The sequence below is a fragment of the Heloderma suspectum genome, chromosome 8 (assembly GCF_057233095.1).
Source record: "Heloderma suspectum isolate Gila_16-S chromosome 8, 16-S_ref, whole genome shotgun sequence".
Classification (NCBI taxonomy): domain Eukaryota; kingdom Metazoa; phylum Chordata; class Lepidosauria; order Squamata; family Helodermatidae; genus Heloderma; species Heloderma suspectum.
The window spans coordinates 48,647,991-48,659,381 of NC_139465.1; the positions used below are offsets into that span (position 1 = coordinate 48,647,991).

An 11,391-nucleotide genomic window follows, 5' to 3' on the forward strand; every position below is an offset into this window, starting at 1 on the left:
CGCCCCACATACAAAACATTACAGTAATCCAGATGGAAGCTTATCACTGGAGCTAGGTTATCCACCTCTCAATAGGGTCATAGCTAAAGCTGGTAAAAGGTGCTCTGAGTCACAGAGGGCCACTTGAGCCTCCAATGACAGAATGGATCCTGGAGCCCCCACAAGTGAAGCACCTGATCTTCCAGTCCCCTCTAGAGCCCCATCCACATGGAATCATAGAATAGGAGGGTTGGGAGGGGGCTGCAAGGCCATCAAGTCCAACCCCCCTCTCAATGCAGGAATCCAGGTCAGAGCATCCCTGACAAATGGCAGTCCAGCCTCGTCTTGAAGGCCTCCAGTGTGGGAGAGCCCACCACCTCCCTAGGTCATGGGTTCCATTGTTGTATTGCTCTGACAGTCAGGAAGTTTTTCTTTATGTTCAGCCAGAATCTGGCTTCCTGTAACTTGCGCCCATGATTCCATGTCCTGCACTCTGGGATGATCAAGAAGAGATCCTGGCCTTCCTCTCTGAGACAACCTTTCAAGTCCTTAAAGAGCGCTATCCTATCTCCCCTCAGACTTCTCTTCTCAAGGCTAAACATGCCCAGTTCTTTCAGTCTCTCTTCATAGGGCTTTGTTTCCAGTCCCCTGATCATCTTCGTTGCCCTCCTCTGAACCCTCTCCAGCTTGTCTGCATCCTTCTTAAAATGTGGTGCCCAGAACTGGACACAGTACTCCAGATGAGGCCTAACCAGTGCTGAATAGAGGGGAACTAGTACTTCCCAGGATTTGGAAACTATGCTTCTATTAATGCAGCCCAAAAGAGCATTTGCCTTATTTGCAGCCACATCACATTGTAGGCTCATATTCAGCTTGTGATCTAATTCCAAGATCCTTCTCACTTGTAGTATTGTTGAGCCAAGTATCCCCCATCTTGTAACTGTGCATTTTGTTTTGTTTTTTCCTACGTGCAGAACTTGGCATTTTTCCCTATTAAATTTCATTCTGTTGTTTTCAGCCCAGCGCTCCAGTCTATCAGGACCATTTTGAATTTTGTTTCTGTCTTCCAAGGTATTACCTATCCCGCCCATTTTGTGTCATCTGCAAATCTGAGACGCATACCCTGCACCTCCTCATCCAAGTGATTAATAAAAAAGTTGAAGAGCACTGGGCCCAGGACTGAGCCCTGCAGTACCCCACTCGTTACCTCTCCCCAGTTGGAGAAGGTCCCATTGAGAAGCACTCTTTGAGTCTGATTCTGTAGCCAACTGTGGATCCACCGGATCGTTGTTTCATCTAGCCCACTTTGAGCCTGTTTGCTCATCAGGATATCATGGGGCACTTTGTCGAAATCTTTGCTGAAGTCGAGGTATATTATGTCCACAACATTCCCACAGTCCACAAGGGAAAATGAGATCAGATTCATCTGGCAGGATTTGTTCTTGACAAATCCATGTTGGCTTTGAGGAATCACTGCATTGTTTTGAAGGTGCTTCCAGATGGATTGCTTTATCATCTGCTCCAGAATTTTCCCAGGGATTGATGTCAGACTGACTGGTCTGTAGTTCCCAGGTTCCTCCTTTTTGCCCTTTTTGAAGATAGGGCCAACATTAGCCCACCTGCAGTTAACTGGCACTTCACGCATCCTCAATGAGTCCTGAAAGATAATAGATAGTGGTTCTGGGAGTTCTTTGGCCAGTTCCTTTATTACTCTAGGATGCAGTTCACCTGGCCCTGGAGATTTGATCTTATTCAAAGTCATTAGGTGTTCCTTGACCATATGCCTGTTGATCTCAAGCTGCAATCCTGCCCCTTCAGCCTGTACTTTTCCTTTGCCAGGGGGGTCATAGACCCTCTTTTGGGAGAAGACTGAGCCAAAGTAGGAATTGAGCACCTCTGCCTTTTCTTTGTCATCTGTTATAATTTTGCTGTCCTTATTTAATAGCTGAACCACCATTTCTTTCCTCTGCCTTTTACTGTGCACGTAGCTGAAGAAAGCCTTGTTGTTGCTTTTAGCATCCCTCGCTAACCTCAGCTCGTTCTCAGCTTTAGCCATCCGGATACCATCCCTGCAGTTCTGTGCTACCTGCCTGTACTCTTCCTTTGTTGCTTGGCCTTCCTTCCACTTCCTGTATGTGTCCTTTTTTGTTTTTAGGTCATCTCTAAGCTTTTTGTGAAGCCACATTGGCTTCTTCTGTTGTCTTCCACCTTTTCTTCTTGTTGGAATAGTTTGTAATTGAGCCTTGAGAGTTTCCTTTTTTAAAAACTCCCACCCATCTTGGACGCCTTTTCTCATTAGAGTCGCTTGCCGTGGGACCTTACTGTTCATTGTTCTGAGTTTATTAAAATCCACTTTCCTGCTTCCCTTAGAACCAAGAACTTAAGTATAACATGGTCGCTTTCCCCCAGAGTTCCTGTAACTGCTACTTTACCCACTAAGTCATCTCTGTTGGTTAAGATCAAGTCAAGGATAGCCGATCCTCTAGTTCCTTCCTCTACTTTCTGTAGGAGGAAGTTATCTGCCACACAATTCTGGAATTTCCTGCAGGGGCCATGTTTTGCAGAATTAGGGTTGGCGGAGAATTTCTCCCCGAAACTTTAGGGGGCTGAGCGCCAACGTGTTCGGCCCCCCGAAGAAGTTTCGGGGAGAAATTCTCCGCCCCCCGCCCCCCCCCGGGACGGGACTTACCTTTCCCGAATGTCCCTCCCGGCGGCGGGTCCCGGCGGCGGTTTGTCGGGTCTTCATTAGGGGCGGGGGCGGCAGCCGATCTTTCGACTGGCTGCCGCCGCCGCCATTCCAATAAAAGTTAAAAAAAAAAAACGCCCCCGTGATAGGCTACGTGACGATTAACGTAGCCTATCACGGCTAGATTTGCAAAGTCAGCCGTGATAGGCTACGTAAATCGTCACGTAGCCTATCACAGGGGCGTTTTTTTTTTTTACTTTTTATTTCGCGGCCGGGCGAAGCAAGGCGCCTCACCCCGGCCTGAATTTCGGCCAGGTGAGGCGGAAAGCCTCCCCCCCGGCCTGAATTTCGGGGGGAGAGCAGCGAAGCGCCTCCCCCCCACTGCGAAAAGCTGCGAGACCAGGTAAGTGGCTTTCGTGCACTCCTATGCAGAATTTGTCTCCCCAACAAATATCAGGGAAATTGAAGTCCCCCATTACTACTACATCCTCCTTCCTTGAAACATTGGCAGTTTGCTTTTCAAAAGTTTCATCCTCGTCTTCTCCTTGATTGGGTGGCCGGTAGTAGACTCTGACCACCATGTTCCTTTCATTCTTTGCTCCATTGATTTTAACCCAGATGCTCTCGATGGGGCTACCAAGCTCATCCTCTTGTATTTCTGTGCAGAGATATGTATTTTTCACATATAGTGCAACCCCACCTCCCTTTCTGTTCCCCCTGTTCTTTTTGAACAAGTTATATCCTTCAACTGCTGTATTCCAGTCATGGGAGTCATCCCACCAAGTCTCAGTTCCACCTTTCAAGTCATAATTTCCCTCCTGTTCAAGTTCGTTCTGTTTGTTTCCCATACTCTGGGCATTAGTGTATAGACATCAAAGACCATGTGCTTCATAGTCTGGCTTTCTTCCTACATGTGTCTAAAGACTATTATTAGGCGCTATTAGAGCTGTTCTCTCCGTTGCAGTGCATGAGCCTTCGTCCATTGTTCCCAACTTTACGCCTCCCTTCCCTGTAGCATTCAGTTTAAAGCCCTCCTGATAAAGTTCTTCATGCTGTGGCCAAACACATTCTTCCCATCCTTTGTGAGGTGCAATCCATCCATTGCCAACAGTCCATCTTCCAGGAAGGAGAGCCCGTGGTCCCAGAATCCAAATCTCTCTTGTTGGCACCACCTTCGTAGCCAGTCATCCACCTGGAGTATTTTTCTTTCCCTTTCTATCCCTCTTCTAACTATTGGAAGGATGGATGAGAAAACTCTCTGGGCCCCAAAGTTCTTGAGTTTCCTTCTGAAAGCTTCAAAGTCTGATGTGATTTCTTCGTAGCTCCGCTTGGCGGTATCATTTGTTCCCACATGGATGAGAAGAAAGGGATACCTGTCAGTGGGCTTTAGGAGGGCAGGCAACCCTTCAGTCACATCTCTAATCTGTCCTCCCGGGAGATGGCATACCTGGCGAGTCCATGGGTCTTCGCGACATACTTGGCTTTCGATCCCACGCAGTCGCAGTCGCGACATACTTGGCTTTCGATCCTACTACTGTTCTTGTGGTTGTAGGCCTTGCTTTCATCACCTCTGCTTGGCTGACCTTCAGCCTCTTGCTCGCTCTCATGCAGGTTCCCCTGTGATTCTTCCTCTGCAAGCTGTCCTCCAGTCTCATCCTCCAGTACCTGGAAATGGTTCCATAGCTCCACTGCTTCCACTGGTGTAGAGTGGCTTCTCGTTCTTCTGCTCCTAACTGTCACCCTTTTCCAAGGAGTATCCTCTACTTCATTTTTCCTCACCTCAGCATTTTCCTCTTCTGCCTCAGCTTGCTGTTGCTCTTCTAGCTTCTGTTCTTCGCTTTGCTGCTGTAGTTCCACCGTTCTGTCCAAGAACTCTTCGTGTTCTCTTATTCCCCGGAGGGTCGACAGTTGCCGCTCCAGTCCACTTACTTTTTCCTCCAGCAGCGTGATCAACTTGCACTTGTTGCAGGTGTGGGCCATGTTGTTCTCAGGCAAGAAAACAAACATGGCACAGACCTTGCAGGTCACCACCACTGGAGAGTCTTGTCCTTCCAGAGTCTCTATTCCCTTTATGTCTCTAGCTTTCTGATTGTACTGGAATAGCCTGTGCTTTGTCCTCTATTCACTGGAGGTTAACAACAGAGGCCCACTGGTATGGAAGTGTGTGGTACAAGAAAAAGAAATTTTTAAAAAATTGTTAGGGGCCTCCCCCTTGCCCTCCCCAACTGAACTCCCCTGCCAAACTCCTGCTTGCTCTCCCTGTTCGCTCACTCTCTGGGAGCTTGCTTGCTTGTATCTCCTTGCTTGTATGGAGATGCTTCACGATCTGTTTCCAGTTTAATCTGGAGTTGTGTCCCTGGGGGCACTAGCCAGTAAAGCAACATATACCTTAAAAAAATCACTCTTGCACTGGGCAAACAGCACATGGAGCTGCGTTAGTTTGGGGTTGGATGAGTGAGTAGAACAACGCCATGAACTGCATTGGTGTGCGGCAGTGAATGAGCAGGGGCTTGTTCTCCACCCCTGTTCTCCTTTCCCTGCTCAGTCAAGGGAAATGGATGGGGGGGGGGGTTGGGGACGATCCTGTACATGCGCACGTTGGAACCATCGGCTCAAAATCAATAAAGCTCTGCACCCGCGCACCCTCCGCTCTCCCCCGCCCCCACTCAGCGTTGAATCAACAGGCGTGCCCCCCTCGCTTGTGTGCGGTGGAGGAGCTACTTCCAAGTAGACATGCAAGCTCCCCCCTCCCGCCCCCTTCTCTCCCGCTGCGGCGGCGGCGCCCCTGAGCGCGCGACAAGGCTGCTCTGGAGAGGCGGCATCGTGAGTGGCTGAGCAGCAGCGGGGCTAAAACAGCAGCAGCGGCAGCAACAGTGGCGGTCCGGGTGGGATTAGGGGTCATTTGGGGGCCATCAGCTCTTAAAAGCAGGAAGTGGGGGCGGGGGGGGCATTGCCGGAATGAGTGTCACAGGGCGATGCTGTGTGGGGATTTTTTAAAAATATATTCTACAAAGGGAACCCAAAAGCAACCTGCTGACTGTCTCAGGCCCCCTTGAAAAAATGCGATGTACTCCTGAGTAAAGATGGCTCTCCATGCCAGCTCATTGTTCCTCGAGGCAAAGGAATGAAAAGGGAGGAAGGAGAGAACCGGGCCCATCCATAGGGAGCAGCAGCAGGCGAGGTCCTTCCCCTCCGTCCCTCTCCTGCCGCTTGACGCCGGCTCTCTGCCGCCCCCCCCCCCGTGGGTGGTGGACTGCAGCAGAGGGCGAGGCGCGTCCCGGGGACCGCGGAGCTTTAAAATGGCAGGCCTGAGGTTGCCCTCCACCGCCCGCCCCGCCCTGTGCGCAATGAATGCTCTAACAGCAGGCAGAGGAATCCTCCCAGCCCCGCTGCTCCTGTACTCGGCAAAGTGCAATTTGAGGTTACTCCCAGGTAGACAGGACTCCGCCCTCCCTGGGCCCAGCCCGCCGCTTTGTTGCACAAAATGCCAGTTTCGCCCCCTGGAGGCTAGTCCAATTTGCCCCAAAGAGGAGAGTCAACTTCAGGCTGGGTCCAACTCGATTTTATTGTTTGCAAACAGTTCGACAGAGGAGCTCACGCTCAAAGCAGAGTCGACCCTGGGCGACCCCCGCGCTCCAGTTTTATCACTTAGCTTGCATTCCTCAGCCAGCGTGTCACTTTTGATTGGTTGCCAGCGGTTTGCCTGGCTACCCTATCTTAGGGTTACTGTCTGCTCATTCCAGGCATGCGCAGCTCTTACAGTACTATGTGCTGCTTAAGACACATACAATGGCTTTTAGGTTACATTTTTATTACAAGATCATTCTGTCGTTTTTGAGATTGTACCCCTGTATAAAATCCTTAAATGTTGGCAAAATTGGTCTGGTAGATCTCAGGTAAGAAGCCTTATACTACGGTTGCACAAAATGCCAGTTTCGCCCCCTGGAGGCTAGTCCAATTTGCCCCAAAGAGGAGAGTCAACTTCAGGCTGGGTCCAACTCGATTTTATTGTTTGCAAACAGTTCGACAGAGGAGCTCACGCTCAAAGCAGAGTCGACCCTGGGCGACCCCCGCGCTCCAGTTTTATCACTTAGCTTGCATTCCTCAGCCAGCGTGTCACTTTTGATTGGTTGCCAGCGGTTTGCCTGGCTACCCTATCTTAGGGTTACTGCTCACTCATTCCAGGCATGCGCAGCTCTTACAATGCTACGTGCTGCTTAAGACACATACAGTGGCTTTTAGGTTACAATTTTACTACAGCTTTCCCTTCCACCAGCCAGCGTGGCTCCAGCAGCCCACAGTTCAGCTCACACAAACCCCGAGAGCGCCGTGAAAGTGCCGCAACAGGATAATCTGTCGGAAAAGCAGTTTTAGAAACGCCGGATTTTAGAGCTAGAGACGGCACACTGGCTACGGAGGAAGGCATGTTGATCCAGCCTAGACCAGATCGAATCCCACTCATCCAGTCTGAGGAGGCTCCACTGTCGGTGCCTCTGTCTTGTCTGGATTGAGTTACACATCACTAATGGAGCTATAAATTACTGATACAGGGGTTTGCTCTTATCGCTTATAAGTACAGTAGGGTTGGAAGGGGCCCACAAGACCATCGTGTCCAATCTTTCATATTGCTGTTGTATTTATTCTTATAGTATTTATATAATGTAATTCTAGCCCAAGGAATTCTCAAGCTGGATTACACCTGAAGGTTGTGCAATATTTCCCTGAAAACCTCCAAGAGACTCACCAGCTTCCTGTGGAAGCACATCCCGTGGCTGAATTAAACCTTAATTGGGAATTGTATTTTTTGCAGCTCCAACTCATTGCATTGTAATAGTTCCCAGTGGGTTGTGATCTCAGTTTGTATTTGATATTATCTGGTGAAAAGGCAGCATTGCTGATTGCGATGGGGTTTGAAAGGGTTGGTTTGATGCTCTCTGAGCGTTGTCTCATTCCTGATGCCCCTTGACTTCTCCTTGTCGAGGCAGAGGCAGGATGCCTGGTGAACGTGGTGGGGCTGTCGCCTGGGCGCAGTCCAGAGAACGCTCAAGGGAGCAGGAGTCTCTGCCACAGGGATGGATGCAAAGCCGGGCTTGTTTGCGCCATGATACTGAAATGGATCATGAGATTCACGCTGTTTGTGGCCCAAAGAAAGGCTGCAAGGTCGAAACAAATTCTCCGGTGCAAATGTTCTTGCAGCTAGTTAATGTCCGCGTCAGATGCCTGGTGATAGTCAACAGTAGTCAGTAGTCAGCCGCCCCCTTTCCTCTCCAGCACAGTCCTGCCCAGATATGAGAGGCCTGGAGCACATTGGCATATCTTGGAAACACCTGCAAAAACTTCTCAAAAAGAATGTCTCTGACAGCTAGAATATAAACTACAGCCTTCAGAACACTTTTCTGAGTCACCAGTGAATTTTGGTAGGAGATATTTATGGTGAGAATTTCTGCAGGTGTTTTTATAAGTAAGTCTGCACAGGCCTATCTGTAGCATGCAATGTCCTGTGTGTTTCTTAACGCTAGAAATTCTATGCTATTTTAGTAATGTGTGGTCTTCACAGCACCTTGAAGAAGGCCTTGAAATATAAATAGGCCGACATGCGTTGGACTTCCTTTACAAATAGAATCTTTGTTTCGGCATCCTGAGACGTTTCTCTTCTATTCGTGAATTTTACTAAGTTGTCCTGAGAATGTATTTGAAGGGCAGGATATAACTTCCTATAATTGGTAATGCAATAATAGTTGGTATCAGAAAGCATTTGATAGGAAATAGCCCCTTAGACAGAAGCGAAAAACCAAACACATTTTGAGGACACAATTTAATCTCAACCTCCATACAAACCTGTTACAGGCCATGAGGCTTTTTCTTGGTTATAGTCATGGCTAGATTTCAGCACTTTAGAAGAGAAAAATATCCCTGCAAAAGATGCTTCAAGCTCAAACTGCTTCAGAATTTTTTAATGCAATGCATTCAGTGCAGAAGTGCAATGAGATGGGGGGGCTGAATTGCCCCCCCAGCCTTCTGTGGGCCAGGCAATGAGTGATTGTGGCCATGCCCACTGGCGTTATCCCTTCACCCCCCGTTTTGCCTTTCTCCATGCTGAGAGAGGTGCAGAGGTCTGTGCCTCTCTCAGCACAGAGAAAGGGACTGAATTAAAGGCTCAACGCCACTCCCTGTAAACGTCCTGTAGATGCTCCCTGCGCAAGTGTGCCCATGCGCCCAGTGTCCTGCCTGGCAACCTAAGCATCCGAAGCATTTATGATCTGTTGTGCAAACAACCCCACCTCCACCCCTTCAAAGTATGTGAGCCGAATTTTATCCTGTTTCCAGTTCCATTTCCAAAGCCAAGAAAGAATCATAGAATCATAGAATAGGAGGGTTGGAAGGGGCCTACAAGGCCATCGAGTCCAACCCCCTGCTCAGTGCATGGATCATAAGAATTACAACAGGCTGCTCTGTTCTCTGGCTTCCTTCTGATAGTTGCTTTCCTAGATCCAGGGTGGGCAGAAGATCTACTGTAGTCCTCCAGTGAACCACCTAGCAGTGCTTGTCAGTTGTGATCTGCAAAGAATGCTGACTAGATGGGCCTTGGTCTGATCCAGCAAGGAACTGTGGAGTTCTGAGCAAGAGTGGATACAGTTAACTTGTGCCTTAATTGTCAAGAGCGCCTGAATGTGTGGTGGGCTTGCTTTGCTTTGCAAATCGAAAACAAAGTGGTGGACCATGCTAAAAACCGATTGTGCAAGTGTCTAAAACATAAGTAGCACCTGTCTTACAGGATGATCAGATCGCTCTGACTGTGGCCAGTTGGAAGCCCCTGGCATGCCCACAACGGGGCCAGGGGCCAGCAGCACACTCCCAATGTTTATCCCCAGGATCTCTCAAATCAAAGTCAATCAAAACTCTGGTTATGGAGGCTCCATTTAGCTATCATGGCAAATAGCTGAGAGCCTTTAATAGCCCTGTCTTCCTCCTCCTCCTCCTCCTCCTCCTCCTCCTCCTCCATGAATTGATCAAATCCTTTTTTAAAGTAGCGAATTCCAAGTAAATTGTGTGTTGCAGGACTAAGTACCTTCTTTTGTCTGTTGTGTTCAGGTGAATCTACAGAGAAGGAGAAACAACTTAGCAGGACAATCATGAGATACTGGGGCAACTTTGCTCGCAATGGGTGAGATTCTTGGCTATTTTGAAACTGCTGCAATGATGGCTGCAAAGTTTTAATGAATGCAAACTGAATTCTTGGCTCTGATGTTTCTAGAGATCCAAATGGCAAAGGTTTGGTGGAATGGCCACGGTATGATCTAAATGAAGAGTATCTGGAATTAAACTTGGAGCAAAGGAGAGCAGAGAAGCTGAGAAAGAACCAAGTGGACTTCTGGTTAAAAACCCTGCCTGAAAAAATGAGAAAACTCACTGAAGAACAGGAAACACATGTAGAGCTGTGACTGACAACATATGTTTTTGCTTGTCTTGCAGTACACGTCCGGTTGATAGTGTTTCAGTCTGGAAAATTTATTTGTCAAAGCTTGTTCTAACTCTGAAGGGATTGCTTAGCTGCTATCAGCTGGTCTTTATAAAGCCAAAGCATCCAGTGATTTACATCAGCATATAGGAAATATCATGATTTGATTTGAATGATGATGATGAGTTTACAGACCAATTGGAATTTCCTGAAGAAATATTGAGAACTGAAAGTAGGGCTGCAATGTCTAGTTAGTTAATCAGTTGTGTTAAACAATTAGAAAACATTTTGATTGATTAAAAGGTGTCCCTGTTTAATCAGGTGGCCCATTTCAGCATTATATTAGCACAAGTACAGAGAACAATAACTGGCATATGGCCCTGTGAGAGGGGGCGCCCCCCCCCACACACACAGAAGGGAAGAAGCCCTTGGTGGGACTGGGCCTGCTGTGATGCATGCGTGCGTCATGTGAGTTTTCACCAGGACCACTGCTTTAGTCATACATGTTAGACAAAAGTTCTTGCTTCTGGTTGAAAGAAAGGATGCCAGGCAGGCAGCAGTGGATCCAACACTATTTTATTAGTCGTTTTGCAAAACGGGTGCAGAGCAGTCTGGACCCCGAGCTAAGCATGCACAAGTCTTTTATACCCCCCGCTTCACAATTTTCCGTTAGCCACAAGACACGTCAACTGACTGAGCCGTTAGCTGACTCATTAGAGCATGACTGTGTCAACATGTTTATTTCTGATTATGCCTACGCGACTGTCTCGCCAGCCACTTATGGCTTCCCCTTTTTCTAACAATTCCCTCCTTTAAGTCTTTACTCATGTCTTAAAGCAGAGTTTCTTTGTCTGCGCAGTAAAGCAAAAGCATTTGTTTTGACAGGGCGGTCTCAATTAGCCGCTGGGATTGCAAGAGGCGATTGTGGCTCCTGGGTGGTTTCTTCGCCTGTGTCCCTGGCAGCTTCCAGGGGGGGGGTGTGCGCCAGGGAGCAGAGGACTGTTGCCCGTGTCCTCCTGTTCTTTCCGGGTGACAGGAGGAGGCAGGGGTGGTCTAAATGGCTTCAACTGGCTGCAATGTGTCTATTTGCTAGAACCTACAAGTTTTATACATGAATGGCTGGTTGGTCCCACCAGGTAGGGCCCTTCTCACCCTTCTTTTAGAGCTTCTTTATTCCACTTTTTCAACAGCACTTCATCTCCCGGCTGGAAGAGATGGATGGGTGCATCTAGCGGCAAGCTCTGGAACGGGACGGAGTAAGCTCGTA

The 11,391-nt window shown here is 48.4% G+C and overlaps 1 protein-coding gene across 5 annotated transcripts in view; it reads left to right on the forward strand.

The window, feature by feature from the left end:
- LOC146339185 (fatty acyl-CoA hydrolase precursor, medium chain-like) overlaps nucleotides 1-11,001 on the forward strand; it is a 68,534-nt gene extending 57,533 nt beyond the window's left edge. For all 5 annotated transcript variants that reach the window (XM_084812356.1, XM_084812358.1, XM_084812359.1 and 2 more), the window contains 2 exons: nucleotides 9,758-9,830; nucleotides 9,921-11,001. In XM_084812356.1, coding sequence (XP_084668482.1) covers nucleotides 9,758-9,830; nucleotides 9,921-10,107 — 260 coding nt within the window. In that variant the 3' untranslated portion in view covers nucleotides 10,108-11,001. The remainder of the gene's footprint in view (nucleotides 1-9,757; nucleotides 9,831-9,920) is intronic.
- Nucleotides 11,002-11,391: the final 390 nt, after the last annotated feature.